Source organism: Polyodon spathula, chromosome 3, assembly GCF_017654505.1.
Source record: "Polyodon spathula isolate WHYD16114869_AA chromosome 3, ASM1765450v1, whole genome shotgun sequence".
In the NCBI taxonomy this organism is placed as follows: Eukaryota; Metazoa; Chordata; class Actinopteri; order Acipenseriformes; family Polyodontidae; genus Polyodon; species Polyodon spathula.
Window position 1 is genome coordinate 62962263 of NC_054536.1, and position 22010 is coordinate 62984272.

General features: G+C 36.8%; 1 protein-coding gene across 1 annotated transcript in view; it reads right to left on the bottom strand.

Annotated features, from left to right (window-relative positions):
• Window positions 1-6596: 6596 nt before the first annotated feature.
• The window catches only part of LOC121313293 (beta-1-syntrophin-like), a 78527-nt gene continuing 63113 nt past the window's right edge, over window positions 6597-22010 (bottom strand). Inside the window, exons 3-7 of the mRNA XM_041245676.1 lie at window positions 20100-20307; window positions 14003-14139; window positions 12732-12928; window positions 8665-8855; window positions 6597-6868 (exon numbers count right to left, since the gene is read on the bottom strand). Of these exons, the coding sequence (XP_041101610.1) occupies window positions 6755-6868; window positions 8665-8855; window positions 12732-12928; window positions 14003-14139; window positions 20100-20307 (847 nt within the window). The 3' untranslated portion in view covers window positions 6597-6754. The remainder of the gene's footprint in view (window positions 6869-8664; window positions 8856-12731; window positions 12929-14002; window positions 14140-20099; window positions 20308-22010) is intronic.

The following is a 22010-nucleotide window of genomic DNA, read 5'->3' on the forward strand; positions in this document are numbered from 1 at the left end:
CATAAAAGCTTGTCGAGGAATGCAGTATTCTGTTTTTTACAAATTCGTGCCACCATTAAATAGTTTAAGATTTAACATCCGCAAAACAGAATAACAGCATATATCAGTATTTTATGTCAATGGTCTCCATGAAGCCCAGTAATAGATAAGAATAACATTTATTATGATATATTAATTTTAATTTTAAAATGGCAGCAAATACACCATCTATCTGTTTTTCCCCATGTTTATCAGTGAAACAATGAACAAAGAACATCAGAGGGGAAAAAATTGTACATTTTTCAAAGATAACATCTATGTACACTGCATGCCATTTATCAGTTAGCTCACATCCTAGTAAAGCTCTGGGAGAATTTATTTAGCAGAGAATGCCATCACATTCCCCCTCCCCCACAGTTACACATAAGAGCTTTGTTCTTTTCCTTGTCAAAGTTGGTATGATGGGAAATGAATATCAGACCACCTACAGTATTTCCATTGGTTCTTTAAATAAGCCAAATAATCTATTATTTCTGCAGTCAACAAACAAGTCAAAATATAAAAAGACCTTCAGATTGTATCAGAATTTTTCTTCTGGAAGATTTATTTTGGCGCTTAAAGAAATAAAAACAACTAAATTTTAATTTCTATGGTTGGAAAGGAACGTCCCTATACTGTAAATTACAAGACAGATCAACATCAGACTGAATGTTGGTGAAGCACAATAAAGTTGACAGGCATGCTTTTGTATCACTTTCTCTATTGGTTGTAAATATTGAAGGTGAATTACTGGCTATCTGGAGGATATAAAGTTTTCAGATTTTAAGATGATTTCGGACTTTTTTTTTTCTATGTCTGAAGTTGTTATGATGAAATATTTATTTTTCCATTAAACTCGATCAAGTTTTCCCTGCCATAAACAATCCAGCTGCAATGCATGAAGTACGAGTTGCGATGTGCCCATTGAGAAGTTGGAAACTGTGTACCCTTCACTTTCAGCTTTACAAGTACATCATTACTTCCAACCCTGAGTACACCATTATATAATGCCAATCTTTCACAACATGGGAATCAATGCCTGGTAACAAACTATGTTTTTTTTTTTTTTTTTTTTTTCAAACCGATTCACATGTTACCAGCAAGGGAAGGCTATTGTACTTTCTTGGGAAATGTTTACTGTATATCAAGCTTAACCGATAGACCAACAGTAAGAACCATTGGTTAACACAAGGTTTAAAATAGGAACACAAATGAAAAATAGCCTATTTTATTTATGCAAGTCAATGTATGGTTTGGTTTGATCATAGGAAGTGACTTTGACATCAGCTGTTAATGGATAGGTGCAACATAAGGCCCCTGGCAGCCATTAGTTATTAAGTAATATAATTATGGCTTCTGATTTTCGGTTTTATCTGATAAAACCCGATAAAACACACCTTTTACAAAAAAAATGAAATTGGTGGATAGCCAATAAACACCGGAAAAACGAAATGGTTAATCAATTCACATTGACTTTACTCTTTTCCCATTAAAAAATAAAACCTGCTACAAAAATAAATAATAAATATGTTTCCTAGTGCTGCTGGGCAATGTTCCACCTTCCTGACATGCATCTATCATTTGATTCATTCTGAATACTTTAAATCCGCCCCAACTACTGAGTGACAGCACATTCCTCCATTTATATTAGACTCCGCTTCCGAGATTTAAAACAAGATTACAATCAGGATGGAGGCTTGTTAACGTGACTTAAAACCTATATTAACAGTTAAGATACGAAGGATTTAAAACAGAATTGTGGTGAAATGTACAGAAATGTCTACACGCTAAAAAAAACCCAGAAGAATGTGCCCGTGACCATAGGGATTTCGTTGTGGAAGACGGTAAGAAAGAAGGTACAACTTAACTGTGCAAGTACTGTCAGTTACTACATATTTTGACAGAAAAAAAAAACGCTCAAGCCCCTTTTTATGCAGGTGTCCAATCATGAGTGAGCAGATGCGGGACTTAAACCTGACGGTATTCTCTGTTTCAGTCGTAGGTCTTGGGAGTTAAACCAATGGGAATGTCAAAGATCTGCCCTGGTTTTGCAGCTGTCCAATCATTAGTTAGCAGAGGAATAATTCTAATTATTAAAGGTACCCGTGGTTTACCGGTAACTGTCAATTAAAAAAAAAAAAATACCTCTGGAACTGTCTTTTGTTCAGTACAGAAAAGGCGATATGGAACAGCATTGGCTACAGTGATGTCTAACGAAATCAGCACAAAAACATGAGTCTTCCCAAAGCCACTTGCGAGCCACTGTTACACTCAAAACTTTTGGACAAACCCGGATTTATGTTAAACTGGATGAGCAGAGGCATAGGGATACAATATACATAACAATGAGCAAGTAAGAAAAAATTGTGTGGTTCTTAAACACTTGATTTATTCTACTGTTTACCTTGGCAAGCAAGAACTGTCATTCAGAGGGCATGATGAAGGCACCAATTGCTCAAATAGAGCCAATTATGTGGCATTACTTTCTCTGATTACTATGTATAACAGCCGCTATAGGATTGTTCCCTTTATTAAAAATGTGGATGGATTAATCTACCAAATTTAAATTAACCAATCAAAAATTAGAATCAAGTGCCAGCCCTAGTTTTTAGGAAAATGATTGATACTGGCTGGTTATTTTAAAATAAAAATATCAACATTGCTTGTCATCTTGAAAAAATAAAGTGCAGTAACTCATGCCACTCGCTTTTTTCTGAATTGCATTCCTTATTCAGTTTTCTTATTTTTCTGTTTGGCTAGGTCACTTGCTAAATTTTGTCATTTTAAGAAGAAAGAATACTCTATATTGTATTCTGCTTTAGATTCACTTCAAGTTGATCAGTGTGAGGTTTATTTTAATGTATTTCTCCCATCAGTCACTGCTCTTCAAAATAAAAATAAATTGCTGCCAGCATCACAAAGACAATCAATGATCTTCAGCAATGAAAACAACAAAACAACACAAAGTGCTACCCCGTTCTAATGCAATCTGTTAATAGTGAGGACTCGGTTATAACACGGTAAGGTCATGGCTCCTATTTCCCCCAGTGGCTCCCATTTGGGATACAGTACAAAGCACAGCAGACAGCAAAAAACGAGTATCTCTGTCAAAAAGAAACTTGATTCAGTGGACAAAGTAAGAAAAGGTAAAACTCAAGTAGCAGTTTCAAAAGGTATAATGTTGCATAATCTACATTGTGTGGATGGCTAAAAGATTAAAAAAAACTAAGAGTGAGACGCGCTGCTGTGTGAATGTGCTGCTGTGATAGTGCAAGACTCATTGTTTTTAGTGTAGCCCAGGCTAAGAGGGGCCGGGAATAATCGTCCCAATAAACCGTGGATTTGAGTACTGCAAATTGTGTGCTTCTCCTTCCTTCATTTTCCACTGTACACAATATTAATTTGGCTTGTGGGATTGTAAATCATTTCGGGAACAAAAATGACAATATTCGTTATAAGGCGAAACACAAATAACGCCGTCTCCTAATTATGGACCCCGATAATTGCATTATAGCGGGGTAGCACTGTAACATTTTTCTTTTTTTTTAATTTAGAGCGACCAAATATTATTTTTATTTATTTTTCCCCCAATTTGGTATGTCCAATTATGTTTTATCTCCTCACCGCAGCATGTCCCCACACAGCTCAGACGTTCTTAGTGTGTGTGAGTGTCCTCTGATCTCACAAGCCTAGAGCCAGAATCACCTTTACGGTGATCAAGCCAGAGCAGAGGTGGGTGGGCTACCGATCCCAGAAACAGAGATCTGCCCTGCTTTTTACCCCCTCGGTGTGTGTGCTCGGTATCTGGCCAGTAGGGTTCACTGTTGCACGATGAGGAGAAGCAATCCCTGCCGGTTTTCCATCCCCCACCCCGGGAGAGTTAGAGCCAATGTAATGCCCCCTTCAGAGTCCCCAGCAAAGTTCGGCCTCTTTGCACAGCACGGATGCGAAGCGATGCCGTCCAAGCTGTGTGACAACCTGCGCTCTTAATGTTACAGTGCTGACTCTGGGACAGCACTGTAACATTCAAGTGGATTTGACTTCCCTTAAATTCAGTGTGTCTTTTGTGGGAACCTGTGACTTCCTTCAGGTTAATCTGAATAAAGACAGTTAAAACATTCCTAAACATATGCAAGAAAAAGGCCATTATATTCAAACGTGTTGTGGAAACTAGGGTTGGTTGTACCAAAGCTAAAAACCGGTATAGTAAGAAAAAAAAAACTATTGGAAAAGGCTGGCAAGTCCACCTTTAGGTTAAAGAGAACTATAGTACACTTTTAAATTGAGATCTGTGTTATCATAAAATACTACAAAATGGGGTGCAATGCCTTCTTCAGAATGCTGACGATAGTATAGAAAAATATCTAACTTCAACACTGCTTTTTTTCACAGACAGACTGAGTGATGGCTGAAATACAGTACCAGTCAAACGTTTGAGTTCACCTGCTTGAAACCAGGTTTTTCATGATTATCTGTTTTTAACTGTATAAACTTCTCTGTAAACACTTAATATTTCATTATATGATATGTGCACTTATATAAGCTGATAATCATAAGTGAATTGCATTCAAAATTTTATTTTTAAATGAAAATGTAAATCTTGTCAATTTCAATATAATGGTCACCCAAAGCAAGGGGATTTCAGTCTAAAGCCCAAGTTAGTTAAAAGTCTGAAATGTGTATAACACAATGTTAGAACACTGGCCTAAGTATAAAAGTGTCTTTGTTAGATGTTCTCTGAGTTAACTAGCATGTTACCTAATTAACATTTTGTCACCAATTATTGTTAACAGGTGAGGTTCCACGATTACAATAAATATAGGTAGCATAGGCACAAGTTTGTCATTCCTGGAGCAGAAAATGGCAAAATACGCTCAGTTAAGCAAAAAAAAAAAGTCTGTAATTACTTTAAGAAATGAAGGTCAATCTTTAAGACAAATCACAAGAACTTTGCAAGTGTCTGTAACTGCTGTGGCCAAGACCATCAAACGATTTGAAGAAACTGGCACTCATGAAGGTCAGGGAGGCCAACGGTGACCTCAGAATCAGAGAACAAGTTCATTCGAGTCACAATTCTGCAAAACCAGCGATTAACTGTTCCTGAAATACAAGCGCAGCTAAATGCTACTAGAAGTACAGATGTTTCAACATCAACTGTTCAGAGGAGATTGCATGAAGCTGGCCTAACTGGAAGAATGCTGCAGAGAAACCATTGTTAAGAGTGCTGAATAAGAGGAAGAGACTTGCCTGGGCCAAAAAACACAGAAACTGGACGTTTGAGGAGTGGAAGTCAGTCTTATGATGAGTCAAAATTTGAAATATTTGGGTCCAACGACCGAGTATTTGTCAGACGCAGAGAGGGTGAGCGCATGATTTTTGCATGTGTGGTTCCCACTGTCAAGCATGGAGGAGGCAGTGTCATGGTCTGGGGTTGCTTTGCTGGTGACAGAGTTGGTGGTCTTTACTAAGTCCATGGCAAGCTCAACCAGCATGGCTATCATAGCATACTTCATAGGCATGCCATTCCATCAGGATTACGGCTAGTTGGACAGTCCTTCATTATTCAGCAAGATAATGACCCGAAACACACCTCAAAGTTGTGCAAGAAGGAAAGTGAAGGACAACTCAATCTAATGACCTGGCCTGCCCAGTCTCCAGACCTCAATCCCATAGAACTTGTATGGGACAAACTGGAGAGAAGAGTCAAAGCAAAGCTACCCGCAAGTGCCCTACATCTCTGGGAATTGCTGCAGAAGAGCTGGGAAGACATGTCGGGTGATATCCTGCTGAAACTTGTTAACCAAATGCCTCATATTTGAGGCTGTTATTAAGGCAAAGGGTGGCTATTTTGAGAAATCCATGATTTAGAGACAATTTTTAATTTTATTCAACATTGCTTTGATACTCCTTATGTTTTGTTTTGTATATTGTAACGTGTTTTCATTTTCAAGTATTTACAGAAACGTATACGACATAAAACATTGTCAATTATGAAAAAAATCTAGTTTCCAGCAAGTGTACTCAAACTTTTGACCTGTACTGTAAGAGGCTAACAGCATGATTGTTCAACTAAAATCAAGGTGACAACAGCCACCAGTTTCATGATCTGTAAATCACAGTGGCGGTGAATCATCAAAGGGAAAAACAATCTGTTTCTTCCTTCAGATATACAATACAATAAGCATTATCATTTGCACTAATTAAGGCAAGAATGTTTAATCAAAAATTATAACTACTATTTTTTTTTTTTTTAAACTTCACTTCTCCATTTCTACATGTAGCTGCTGGAGATAATCCATTCATGCATAAGATGTAACACCTACTGTATTAAACAAAACGCAGATGTGTTTCAATCCTACACACAACACAGAGAAGTGGATGCTACAGATGTATTAAAAAGGGCCTCTCAGCCTAAATTGTTTATGAACAAAATAAACATTACTCACTTGCCCCCCCCCAAACTCATCCAGTTTTGTATTTTAGAATTGCTTAGTGTTATTTATCCCTACTTCAATTATGAATGAATATGCATTTCTTAAAAAAAATATATATAATTCTCAAGTAATAAAGATCTGTTACACTTTTAAATTACATTTTATTTCAATGTGAACAAATTAACAAATGTTCTTTGTCCCAAAACACCCTTGAGTTTCTGGGTCCAACTTGGCCCCATTTTACAATTTTTTTTGTACCATGTTAAAAAGACGTATTGATCTGTTCTGAGACGTTTGATCAGTCACTCAGCAGCCAATCTGTCTTGTGCCACCAAGCCGAGTCGTGCAATCTTTGCAGAGAGAAATGAATGAAGAATAAAAACGATGGGCTTCGGACAACTGTGGAGATCGAGTTGCTAGAAGAGAATGAAAGGAAAAGGTTAGACTCCTAAACTATCTTTCTGCACAGCCCATCAGTTCAATAGTGTTTTTTGCCTGAAAAGCCACCCACTAATTATTGACTACAATCCCATTCATGTCTTCACTTTTGAATACTTTAAAATATTTAACACCAGTATATTCAGTACCTTAAGGGTAAGTAGCTTCAAAATTACATTTTCTTTAAATACTATGTTTTTTCTTACTGTGTTAATGTTAAGGTGCTGTTCAGTTATAGTTCTCTGTCATAGATGTTTTATTAGCTAGATCAGCTAAAGAGTCTTATAGAAATAAGTGCCAGTCCATTTAGTACACAGTAGTGTATTGTCATCAAAACGAAAGACAACTACATTAGCCTGCATTACACATTCCTAACAGATTATATTCTAATAAGAATACATATAAATTGTAATAACTGTTTGCAGGCAAAGATCCCTGTATTTCTTTAATTAAGTTTCACAAATTAAAAGAAAAACATCATAATCTTTTTAGTCTCTAGTAAAGCTCTACTTGTTCTGGTCATGTCATGAAGTCTTAATTTTTTCAAAAATGTAATTCAGGTTTTTGCCCCAATACCTGGTAGTCCTGGTAACCATTAGACAAGTCTCACAAGTTGTAGTACAATATGTCTGAGGTATCTGAATATTACTTAAAAGATTAGGAAGGAGATTAAATACAAAGAAATGCACCTTTGTTATATCCATATTCTATGGTGACATTTAAACTTTTTAGAGGTGCAGTATATTTGTGTTTAAATAGCCTTTATAATGTTACCAGAAATTGTTAACAATTTAGTAATCGAAAAGGTCTTCAGAACAGCAAAATAACGCAAGTCATAAAACTGTATCTCTAACTCGATTGAATCAGCCCCAGAATATCCAAACTTTTCATTTCAGTTTTGCCCCTTGAGTGTATAATAACACTATGTAACACAATTTTTGTTCCTGGGTAGTAAGTGTTATTTCCTAATTGCTTATGTCTCAGAACTACAGAAAATGGCTATTATTCCCCACAAACTTTGCTTTTGTGACCAGGGCAGTGATATTTCAAAATATCACTATTTCCAATGGGAAAATGGGCAAATGTATGTCTTTTCATTCACATAAAGTCAGAAAAAAACAACATATGAATCCAAATTAACATGCATTTATACTAAAGAAATACAAAGATGACTACAAAAGATTTAGAAGTGAGTAGTTTTTTGAGATTTACAATTATACTGTATTTACTGACTTTATGTGAATGAAAAGACACACATTTGCCCGTTTTCCCATTGGAAATAGTGATATTTTGAAATATCACTGTCCTGGTCACAAAAGCAAAGTTTGTGGGGAGTAATAGAAATGTTCTATAGTTTTGAGGCATAAGCAATTAGGAAATAACACTTACTACCCAGGAACAAAAAAAAAAAAAAAAAAAAAATTGTTACACAGTGTAATCTCTGGTAGTTGAGGAATATAAAACCATGTCTTTCTGCTCCACAAATTAATCCCAGTTCTTTTGCAAAAGCATACAGTGTGGTTACATTTGTTTTAGATCCTCTACTGTGATTTGCAACTAGGTTTCATGTAGCAAAATCTCTTTAGATAAAAGGTTAACAAGTGGAACAGGTTTAATTTCTGATGAATTGGAGTGCACTGATGGCTAATAAATAAATATATGAGAGTTTGGTTTAAAAAAAAAAAAAAAGTTTTTTAAAACGTCACAAAGGATAAGGACTGTTTATGACAGTTCCTGTTTCTTTCCATACTTAAATCGAGAACACAATACTTACAATTTCACCCTCCTTTCCTCCAAAGTCTAAAATAAACATCCTCACACCATCATCCGAGGACATTTTCAATTTCTCAAAAGGATAATTAAAAAGGGATTTTAACAAAGCCCCTTCCTGCAGATCAGCTGACACATTGAACCCTTGCTCGTAGTGAATAGTCAGACGGCATTCTTGGTTCTTGTATGTACAACCTAAAAACACAAAATAAGGAATGTAAATAACATGCCTATAACTTGGCCGACCTCCAATACATATCATGTAGACTCTCATAACAAATTTCCCATTTACAGTTTGATGAAAATAAGACAAGCGGCTTGAATAGTTCAGCCAGTCATGCGTCAGCACACTGGAAATTATTTATAACATTCACTTAGTTGAGCAAAACTTGTCATAATACAGGCTTTAAATAAACAAGGATACTGTGCTTTCTAACCATGGAAAATAGCACTCCTTTTCCAACAGAAACCAGATTGTTTGTTTAGTCAGTTACTTCATCTACTCTGAGGCAGTTTGGCTCTACTGAAAAAGTGTGATGTACACACAGACAGACAGACAGACAGACAGACAGACATGTACTGCCTTATATCCCCAGGTTCTGACAATCTCAGTAATTTGTGCAAAAGAATGACTTCTGGTGTCCATCTTACATCTGAAACCAATTTGTTTGCGATTTGTATATTGTTGCGATACAAGGAAATCACATGACAACCGAAGAGCGTGGATAGCAACAAGTTCCCGACAAAGTACTGCAAGTCCATCTGAACAAAACTGGTGAAGACTTGTCTATGTAACGCAGCTAATGTAATTCAGCGGTAACACTTTAAATTCAACACGTAAAGCATGGCATTTGGTAAGACTCCAACTTGCATGTAAACATAGCCATTGTTTACATCAGTGGCCCGCTAATCCGATAGAACTCAAACCCACAAACTCATTGAATTGGTCACAAAGAAGTTCCTTTACATAGCTGCAAATAGTCGATGACCCTCGGGTTTCAATTAGCAAGAAGTATCAAGTTCTGTTTCTATAACAACCACTAGTTCTCTTTTTTTCAACAAACAAATACATGCTTGCATCTAACAAGCTTACTATCTGCCCTTTGTAAAGTTATTTTAAGCCTACATACTCCACAGGGCACACGTTTTTGTAGTCCAAAGTGTCTCCCTGATCCTACAACAGCTACCCACTTGTAGATTTGAATGTAAATTACAAGCTTCAAAAGGCAGCTTATTGTTAGAGAGTAACTGATGTAGCTACATTTAAGCACACCCGAACAATATAGCTTTGAAAAGAAACCACTGCAACAAACACAAAATCAATTAATTCAAGTGCTCTTAACCTGACCCCTATCTTTTTAATGCTAAAACATGGCAAAAGTGGTCTCAGTGGGCACCCGTTCAAGCCTCAATACTGAAACAGTACAGTTAATGGAGAAAAAAGTGTTTTTGCCAAAGAGGGCTTTCCCACCAATTCATGTATCTGAAATGGGTCTCACATATAGTACAGGACCACACCTGGCCTCCAAAGGACAGCCTATACATTTTTGGAAATCTGTTGCCGCCAACGTTATTTTCAACAGCTAATATCTCTTCAATTATTAGACATATAGACATTGAAATTAAGGCCCTGTTCACACTATGCCTTTAAACCATATTAGTTGCCTTTAAACTGACTTAAAAGTGCTAAATACAGTTAGCATCCACACTACGCAGCGTTTAATACCGAACTACATTTTTTGTGTTTCCTCCAATATCCTCCAAAATGCTTTCTGATATGTTTTGGCACGTGGACATTACAAACGCAGGACTCAGAACAGGCGCCTGAAGGCGCTGAGAACGACTATCAATACTGCTGTACCATTTTTAGGCTTAGGTGGAAAAGAGAACCCCCACAATGTACCTGGCACCAGAAATATGCACTTTTTGGGAAAAATGCAGGGTTCCTTTAGTTAAATGGGCTCTTCAACAAGGTTTTTACAAATGGTTTTATTCTGCTATCACATACATATTTACACGCTGTAAACAAACTATGGTAGCGTAGATGAATCCATTCATAGTGCATTAAAACAGCTTTTGAAAATCTTTTATTGTATTGTTAAATATATATATATATATATATATATATATATATATAATATAAAATAATTTTTTTATAAACCCTTTGGGAAATTACTTTTAATGAAAGGCACAGGTTAATATCAAATTATTATTATTATTATTATTATTATTATTATTATTATTATTATTATTATTATTATTAAGAGCATTGTACTGTGTGCAATACACAAAGCCTGCCCCATTAATTAAGTGTGCCAGTTCATTTCAAGCTCTGTTTCTAATGTTCCTGGACAAATGGCCTTTTCTGGGGGTTGTATTCTAGTATTCAAACTGAAAAAAACCAAAGTAATCATTATCATATTTTAAAATTTCAGGTTTGCCCAAATTACATGTTTTCAAACGAGACCTGACTAAAATACAGTATTCCAAACTGTAGCTCTTGTAAACAAATGTAGGGCATGCTGTATTATTAGGATAAGACCAATACAAATGAGTCTGGAAGGAGGTTTATTAGGTTCAGTTAAACAATTCAGAAGAAAGACCTGGATTGGAACTTTGCCCAGCTCTGACCTCTACATAAACACTGACTTTTGCATAATGTTGATTGCACATTATTAAAATAGTGTGAACAGGATACAAAAAAACAGTCTTTTATTTTCACACCAACATAGCTCAGCCTACCGACTTCCTGCAAAAGAACTACAAAATTAAGGTGTTTAAACTCAAATATTGTCTTTCTATTATTTGGCCAATTTAAGACAACCACACACTTTGCAGTTCATCACATTCAATTAGTGAAAAACAAATAAATTGTTTAGTGTGAACTGAAATGTACAAATAAAGCACAAAAGCTAATTAGCAGTCAGCATCAATAATTTTCCACTTCACTTTTCAACAATAACATTTAACCAGTTTCCTAATTGTTCATTCTAAACCAATTCAAACACATTTCAAAGTAATGTTCTGCAACTTTAATTTTATCACACATTGCAAGTGCTAAACTTGTAATTCTAAATATGTTTGACCCTTTGTCTACTTCTATGGTCCTACAATACGATAAGGCTTACATTTTGATTTTTATCACACGAAAACACAGTTTAAAAGATAACATTAATAATAAGGGAATGAGTAGTAAAATTGGTACTGCAGCTTTGCCCCTTGAACACATTTCTGTGTAAATCTGGGAAAATCCCATAATTCCGCCTACAGGTTTTGTAAAATGAACATGTTTTTTATCCTTTAAAAGCAGTTAAATAAATACTGGTACTGTCCACACAGAGAATACAAACATTTATAAATACTGTTTCATTGAAAATGATAAAACCAAGGGTGCAGGACTGCGAGAGGGAGCAAATGAATCTGAGTCAACAATCTCCCTCCTGACCTGTGAGGGCATGGTATAACAGGAACAGTGTGACCTGGCCTGGGTGGTTTGACAGTTCACTTCAGGGTCAGTCGGAAGATGTGTCAGTCATAGATTGGAGAAGTGATTGCACTCGCTACCAAAGGGGGCGTGACTGAAGGTATATCGGGATGTGGCCAAGCGATCTGTTCCTTTGTTATGGTTAAAGATGGATTCCAAAACTATAAACTAATCGTGAGTGTTTTTGTAAGTGTGTATTAATAGTGTTTGCTTTGTAATTAGTAGACGGCTAACAACCTGGAGCTGTCGTGGTAAAGCCAGCATCCAACCTGGATTACATATACTGCACCAATCACAATCAATGTATTCACCACCAGCACGGGAGCACTGCGAGAAAGGAGCCGTGCCTATATTATTATTATTTCAGAACTGAAACCGTGTATTGTTTTGCTGTGTAATTGCCAGTGTTATTATTTATCGGTGCCAAACTGTGCAACAAAATAAAGAACTGTTGGACCATGAACTCTGTTGTATGAGCACTCCATCACCTCTACACCTGAGCACTGCAAGCCACTTTGCCACAAGGACCCGTAGAAAAAAAAAAAACAGGAAACGGAATGATAAAACAATGTTAATCGCACACTCACTTGTGGTGATTTCCTTTACAAGCTCGACTGAGTTGTGGCAGGCCTGTACTATGTGCCTGGTCCACTCAGACAGCTCCTTGCTGGTCTCTGCTCTGAATAGATGGGACTCGATGCCATGTCTGGTGCCTGTTCGAGTTGCAAAGGACAGTTTTACTCCTGGCTGTGGTGACCCCATCCCTGGACCTGAATGAACAAGCCTGAAATGACAAACATACCATCCTTGGTGAGAAATTTTGGCTTCTGGATAGAGATGTAGAGAGAGATATAAGTTTACTGTGCAAACAAATTACTTACAGTATCACTACAACACTATTTTAAAGCAAATAATCTGTACAGTAACTGGACTGTTTGTGTTTTTTCCCAAGTTTATCACTTTTTACTATGTTTGGTTACTGGGCAGACAGTGTTTAAGGAATGTTTGTTTTTTAATTTAAAAAAAAAAAAATGATACCTGGTACTACACTAGGTTAAATTAATCTGTTTGCAAGCCTTGACTTCAGGTCATCATGAATTTAATTGGTTGTCACCCCTGGAAAGCAAATATTCCAACCCCACCTTATTTCCTGTCAGTAACCAGAAGCTCCCCTATTGACTTGTAAGATTGACAGCTAATAAGCAGTAGCAGAAGACCTAAAAAGAACTGATATTCTGGTTGTTTGTTTCTCCTTTTTGTAACATTAACATGGATAGTTCTCCTTTAAAGAATAACATGTTAATTAATAAATGGAGTAAACACTTGGATCTTGTCTGCCTCACAGCATCTGAAAGAAACAGTAAGTTAAACTAGTGAACTGAATAAATGTAATAAGAACATAAGACAGTTTACAAACAAGAGGAGGCCATTCGGCCCATCTTGCTCGTTTGGTTGTTAGTAGCTTATTGATCCCAGAATCTCATCAAGCAGCTTCTTGAAGGATTCCAGGGTGTCAGCTTCAACAACATTACTGGGGAGTTGGTTCCAGACTCCCACAATTCTGTGTATTAATGATATTCCAGCTCATTAGACAGACATTTTATAATATCACTATAAAAGCATTATTAGTCCTCTGAATCTACTGCCACATTCATCGTAAAATATTAAATACAAATAAATTAAACAAATTACAAATAAAAAAATTAAAAAGAAAAACAAAGAAACATTTGTATCTGAGTTTAATTTGACACACTCCAGCTCCAACAACACATTGCCTGCAGTCTGAATTACAAAGTTAGATTAACATTTAAGCCTCTTTGGGCTCAGGGTTTAATTCTGTCCTGTGGGCTATGGTTACCTGGTAGCCAGCAGAGGGTAGGTGTGAGCAGGGCTGTACCAGGCCTCCTTCATTCTTGGCATGCTGTCATACAGAAGCAGGTCTTTCTCAGTTACAACCACCAAAACCGGCTTCCAGTGCTGCTTCTCATGCTCCAGCTGTAATAAAAATGATCAAATGAGAAGCAGGCAAACAAAAATATATTTAGAAATAGTTACCTACACACAGGTTACTTGTTTTTGTTTTACTTTGCTACACATTTTTTTCAACATGCAATACCTTAGTGTTAATTGAATGCACTCCTAAATCTTTTATCACTCAGTTATTGCATACCATGTTTGTTTTTCCATGGCACTTGGATACTAAACGTAATTCTGCATTAAGGTTAGGATACAATATTACGAACAGAAGACAAACGTTTCTAAACATATAGATTATAAAAAATAAACCAATGTAAGGATTGTTTTAAAAATAAAAAAAATTATATATAAATGTGTCTGATTGAAATTGTATATTTCCAGACACTGAAACAGAGTTGCACCTCAGTACATGAGTAATCTTGCCTAAAAAGTTATGCATAGTATGCCTGTTTTACAAATGTAGGTTTCATTTTTATATTTAAGATAAAAGATTTGAAGATGTTCTACTGTTTTAGATTAACTGTGATACCAGCTTTCAAGATCTCAAAATTATTTTCTTCGGGCGGAATATATTTATTGCAATACATCTACCAACAATGTATTGCAATAAAATGGTAGCTGTATCAGTCCAGAGGACAGACAAAGAGAAGGAGATGTGCTATCTTTTATTGGACTAACTAAACAAATTATAACCCAATAAAAGGTATCACATCTCCTTCACTTTTAGGTATTTAAAGCTATTGATTGTATATCATAGTTGTGTGTGTGTGTGTGTGTGTGTGTGTGTGTATGTATATATATATATATATATATATATATATATATATCTATATATATATATATATATATATATATACAGCTTGTGAGCTTGTGTTTCACATTATTGTAATTATTTAGCAGTTGCTTTCATCCAAAGTGACTTAGAGATTTGGGGGTGAACTATGCATCATAGCTGCTGCTGCAGTTGCTTGTTCGGACATTGGTTCATCCAAAGGATGGAGCACAAGGAGGTTAAGTGACTTGCTCACGGTCACACACAGTGAGTCAGTGGCTAGGATTAAACCTAGAACCTCCTGGTAACAAGCCCCTTTCTTTAACCACTGGACCACCAAGCTTCCACGTGTTTTTGGACTTTCTGGAATGATTTTTCTTGGCATTTTAACTTACAATTCCAATGTCAAAATCTGCAAGGTGTTCACATTTTTCTGGAGTGACAAGTTCCGACATCTCAATAAATACCACCACAGCAAAGTCTGTTCACAGTATGAATGCAGAATTACTCAGATCTCATATTGCACATTAGAATTCTGACCTCCAGTGCTTTCCATTTGAGCAGTATATGTCCAAATTATAATGATAATCATTTCATCATGTTTAGCTATAGGGTTAATAATGCCAATGATCAGAACCTCCTTACTAAACACACCGTGAATAAGTTATTGAAAGGCGAGAGAAGTTGGGTGACAGTGCAACTGCAGTATTTCTAAGTCTCCCTGCAGGGGACGGTGTTGTTGTGCATCAGTTCTTAAGAAGAATGGTTTGCAGTGGTGATCTTATCATATCTGTGAACTACTGACCCCATGTTGACGCTAGTCAAAGGGAAAGGCAAATTTTCTTAGACTAATAAAAAAGATTCTAACTGGAGCAAACCAGGAAGAAGCCAACTCTGAACTCTGAACTTTCATTTACCTGATCCTTCCTGCAAAATAGTTATGTCTTGCTAGTTTTCTAGTCTCATAGTAGATTGTAAATTATAAAACTGATAAGAAACAGGATTTATTAACCCCACCAGAATAAGCCAGATCTGGATTTTATAAAACATTATACAGGGTGATCTAAAAAGCTAATAACACCCAGGGATGGCTTAGCCTAGCAGAGTTTACATTTATATAATCAATTATAAGTCAAGTAAACACATCTTTTGGTATTTCTTTTTATATTGTTACAATTCAAGAAATCGCTAACTTGCTTTTTCTAAAAGTAAGAATGAAAAGCGTTGTAACTATTGTTTTTAAATCTGCTGGAATTTCATACCCCCAATTATAAACTTCACGGTTTGCATTAGCCTTCCAGGTTAAGAGTAGAGTGGACAATCAGCCTCGTACTACAGATGACAAATGGTTCTTTGAATTCTGCTTTATTGAGGCACCTGGATGTGCATCTGTATATGTACAAGTTTATCAGGATGGTTTTAAAAGTGAAGTTGTCAACATCTCTAAAATGCAATCACAGTGAAAATGCAGTGAATATAAATACTGAGAAAAACACAATACAATAAACATCCCAGCTTCCCTACATGCTTTGCATAAACATGAATGAAAATACCACATTCAACATCCTTTATTTACATATTCATTAACATAAAAACTCAATGATAAAGATCTTAATGATTGTTTTAGACTGATTTGAATTTCAATGTCTTGCGAGGTGTACTGTACTAAAAGGATCATCATTTACATACTGAAATATTACAGCCAAATATACTGACGCACAAAAGAAATGCAACACTCAGGTCTAATGGATTGAATCAAATATTTTAAAGATAGATATCAAACAAAATCAAAGAAAATGTGAACAAAAATACAGATCAAAGAATTATGATACATTTTCAGTATGAAATGTGACACACTGTCAAAATGAAAACATTACAAAATTAGTATCGGATATGACCTCCCTGATCAGACACATACACCTGATCAACCTCTGGATAGACTGCTGTGGGATGTTCCGCCACTCTTCCTGTGCAGCTGCAGCCAGCTGGTGAAGGTTGGCTGGTTGCGACTGTCTCCTGTGGATGGCACTGGCGATTTGGTCAGGTGAAAAAGCTGGCCACGGTAAGACCTTGACACTGTTTTCTTGTCATGCAATTATAATCCTAGCACTGTGTGTTCTTGCGTTGTCCTGCTGGAAAAGCGATACGTCCGGCTTGGCTTGCAGGACCAGAAAAATTGTTACCTCAAGGACTTTGTCAATGTATCGCTGAGCAGTAAGGTTGCCCTCAATCTGCACCAATGGCGTTCTTGTGTTAAAGAAGATTCCTCCCCACATCATCACACTTACACTGCCCCACCGGTTGGCTTGAACAATGCAACAGTCAGAATAACGCTCACCATGATGTCTCCACGCACGTTGTCTTCCGTCAGGTCTGTCAAGGGCAAATCGGGATTCATCGGTGAATAAAACACTCCACCACTCTCTCTGTTACCACCACAGATGTTCTCTGGCCCACAGAAGATGCCGGTTTCATCTTTCAGCTGTCAACATGTTACCCCTGAACGGCCTCCGAGTATGCAAATCATTTTCATGCAGATGGCGAGCTACAGTGACTTTGCTGATGTGCAGGTTATTTCTTCCTGGAATTTCTCGTGCTGTAGCCACTGCAGCCTGAAAATAATTACACAGATATGACGTCCTGGGCCAGTGTGGTGACCCCTTGCCTTTGTTATCCCAAGTAACAATACAATTCAAACAGTCAATAAAACTATCTGCTCACTATTTAAAATGTAAATAACATTATGCATGTGACCAATGAGATATTGATGTAAAACTTAGTTGCGTTTTCATTGTATATATTGAACAGGTGTTAGAACAAATTAATAATATGCCATGCAAGCTTGCCCGCAGTAGGAAATGTGGTTCACCGGGGAAAAAAAAAAAATGCAATTGAGATTTAAAAAAAAAAAAAAAAAAAAAAAAAAAATTGGGAACATGATCCTTTTTTCCTATTAGCAAAGTGAAAACCATACACTGTAGACCTGTTATGAACAGGACAAAGTGTTCAGTGTTATCCATAGTGTTTAGCGAGCCAGTTTTTCATGATACTGTTTGCTCTAATATTATACTATATCTAAAGTTGCAACACGAGGTACAGTATGCATGTTACTTGTTTAAGTTTTCTGTACAGCTGTCTGTGTGGATAAAACTGCAATTATCTTTGGTATTTTTTCTTTTTTCTTCACTCTATTTTGAGGTTATACAGGACTCCAGCTTTAACTAATTTAAAAGCAGAACATTTGATCACTATCATAAAATGACTTAGTCTTTGCAACTACTCTGATTCAGCTAGTATCAGACAATATGTAATCATAGACAAATAAGCAACACCCCATTTTATCAGACAAGAGATATTTCTAGATGCTGAAAAGTTATTTGGCTAACATCTCTATGGAAAAAGAATTATACAATAATAAAGGAATAACACTTCCATTAATATTTTGCCAAGAACAGCACACCCTTGATACCAAGACCAAACTCTTTTGAAATTGTTCCCATGTACATTTTACCTCTATCTTTCCCCAGATTACAGGAAGGTATGGATGCCAGAACAATGTAAAAGTACCCAAACCCACGCAGTTCCCTTTTTTAAATTATGCCAGAATTGTAATCTTTTAAATTGATGGTTAAAATTCGTTTTAACCACCAATTGAATATCAGATGGTCCCTTATAAAACCCTAGATAGAAAAAAAGTAAGTAGTTTGTTTTTTAAGGGAATTCATCTGTACGTAGTCTATGGCCTGAGCTCTAATGAAAACCAACCTACAAAAGAGCAGAAAAGGAATTCCTTTCAAATCTAGCATGCAGTTAACACATATTTATTTTTGACTGGTGGAAACTGCCGAAGAAAAATCACTATTTTGTATGGCCGTCATAATGTAATTTTAGATAGACTTTGAGCAAATGTAATCAATTTGATCATATTAAAACATTAAGAGCTGGTTTCACAGATCCCGATTAGCACTAGTCTTGGACTACCCTACATACATCAACATTGGGTAGTTCAAAATTAGAGCTAATCTGGGTCTGTGAAACCAGACACAAGTGTTTACACTTAAATTAACGCTTATGTAGGTAACCATCACCTTTTTTTCCCCCAAAACATGGTTTAGCTTTCGAAATAACCTGCAGAACAAGAGTGTCCTTTGTTTCTACGCTTGCCCTGGGATAATAAATGGTAATCATAAAGAACAAATATGAGATGGACATTCATTACAGGCCTCTGAAGTGATCAGCTCACAACTGCATTCCCAGTAGCAAAGACCAAATTCACCAGCACAATCCACTAACACAGTGCTGTACCACAGAGCATTGACCAGACGCTACCACAGCACAGTGGTAAATCTGCGATTTCACCAGCCAAATATAAAAAAGGAACATAATTCTAGAGGCAAGACAAAAAAGGAACCTGTTACTTGTCTTAACTGTGGGTACTGGGGTTAACAATAAGAACACCCCCAGCAGTGCAGATGCTTCTGCTTTCTATCAAAGTACCAAATACAAAGTGTTTCCAGTTTGTTCCAGCAGTGCGTCAGAGCTAAAGAGCCCCTGAAACCAGCCCTTGATAAAAGCCACAGTTGTTGCAGAGAGCACAGTGGAAAGCACTACAGAACATGTACTGAAGGCTTTCCCTTCACAGCCAGTCATCATGGGATGAGGGAAAAAAAAAACACAAAGTAACCGTTGCCTCTAAGGGCCCCATTAGACCTAGAGAAGAGAATAGCCAAAAAAGCACAGATTTCATCTCTATTACTTTTCTACCTCTGATTCCTGCCAAAGTTTACTTAATGAGGCAGTGATGAAAAGAAAGCATCAAAGAAACAAACCAATCATACAACAATCCCTTCTCTTTTAGCCATTAAATATCACTGGCTTGTGTATCAGATGGATATTGACGCCCATTCCAAGTTACAGGTTTGAAGAGGCTACCAAATATCTGTCACAACCCTTGAACACAGTTCTCCTCTGTTGTCTATTATTTAAGCAACCCCTACCCAAGCCACTTTTACCCAAAGGTCTCTTAAATGACACATTTCAGTTCTAGGAATTTAATTGTTTATGTATTTATTTATTTACTTGTTTGTTTATTTATGTATTGTCTGTAACAAGTCATCCAGTGTTTTGAAGTTCAAGATAAATGCCAAAACAGTGTAAATGGCCAATATATGAAGCAGTGTTATTGTTAAAAGATAAATTTGATTACCTTTTTTGCAAGCCAGCCTAGATGTCGTATTTCTTGACTCCCAGCGATCCCAGTTCTTCCAGTCTGCTCTTTGACTTCTGCTATAACCTTGGCAACTGAGTTAATAGCGTTGGATTGTATAGCACTAAACCAGCCCTGTGCTGTGGCTGAGTCTTTGCATCTCAGGACCACGGTGTGCCTGGCATCTGGGGAGTGAAGTTCAAACTGCCTGCAAGGATAATTATGAGGAAGATATTAGTAGCAATTATAGTGCCGGTCTAAATCCATAGTGTAAATAGACAGGTTCCAAACTTTAAATGACAGATAATATTATAATATTAGTTGTGTCAACGTTAAAAGGGAATATAATAGACATTATACATATAGTACCATAAATTATATGCATAAGGTTGCAAAGTTACTTAACCGTGTTTAAGTCTCTATTTAGTTCAAGATCTGCAGTCAGCAAAGACATGGAATTCCAGGTTTGTGTCTGCAGCTGGAGCAAGGCGATGACGGTCAGGGGTTTGAAGATTCATCAAGGTAGAATGAAATGCTTGAGGGAGAAGGGACAAGGGCCTCACATTGATCAGTACTTCTTACGAAGTCAGTCAAGTCAGACAAATGAAATCCAACGACAGGAAGCAAACCACAGTTCGCAGGATATCAGCACCCTTGTCATAGACCTGAGGAGGACTTGCGTGGATACAACTAGTGATGAACCTAATGATCCTTGTGAACCCGGTCAGACAAACCAGCATAAGAGAGAAAAGAACCTCAACGGGCACAAGCCTGGAGTTAAATGGACAAGAGCTTGTGAGAAAACTGCGTGGGACACAGTAAACACAGATCTCTGTTCTACTTTGGAAAGGTTAAATGGAAGAGTTGAAAAGAAGCTGGATAAATTTGGGGACATCATCTACGCATATGGCAGTGAGAGGTTTGGAATTGAAAAAAGGAAGGAAAAAGTACAAACTATTCCTGGAAAGTATACACATCAGCAAGAGACTGACCGCTTAGTTAGAGAAAGGAGGCAGTTAAGGAAGCAATGGAGAAGAGCAGAACAAAGTCAGAAGGAGGGACTCAATCTGTTACAAAGAGTCATAAAAGATAAGCTTGCAACATTGCGCAAAGCTGAGCGCCTACAGAAACGCTACAAAAAGAAAGAGCGTGCGAGAACTAACTTTTATAAAGATCCATTCAAATTTGTAAAGAAGATATTCACCAGCAAGAAAAATGACACAAAAATCATCTAAGTTTGAGCTGGAGAGATATTTGGAGGAAACACATACAGATTCAAAAAGGCAGGCACCTATCTCAATTCCTTCAGATATTCCACCTATCAATCAAAAGTGGAAAGAAGTAGAGCAAGCTGTGAAAATACAGAGTATACAAGAGTGCTTCTGGAGTTCTACGAATCCTGTGGAAATTGATGAAAGTGGCATGGGAAAAACAGGTTGCACCAAGACCATGGCGCCAAGCAGGTTGAGTCTTTATACCAAAAGAAAAGGATTCTACAAGCACCAGTCAGAGACTGTCAACCTACCTATTAAAGAACTGCTTCGTTGACACTTCAGTACAAAAAGAAGGCATTCCAGGTTTCCCTGCTTAGAACACATCAGCGTAATCTGGCAACAAATTCAATCACCAAAAAAGGAGAGGAAGGAGCTCCATGTGATATTCCTGGATTTGGTGAATGCATATGGTTCAGTGCCACATGAACTTCTTTGGGCAGCATTTGATTTTTTCAGCGTACCGATGACAATAACAAATTTAGTGAAAGCCTACTTTGGAGATTTGCAATTTAGGTTTTTCAACTTCAGAATTCAGAACTACATGGCAATGCCTAGAAGTTGGAATAATGGCAGGATGTACCATTTCTCCACTGGCTTTTACCATGGCAATGGAAGTAATTATAAGTAAAGCAAAATG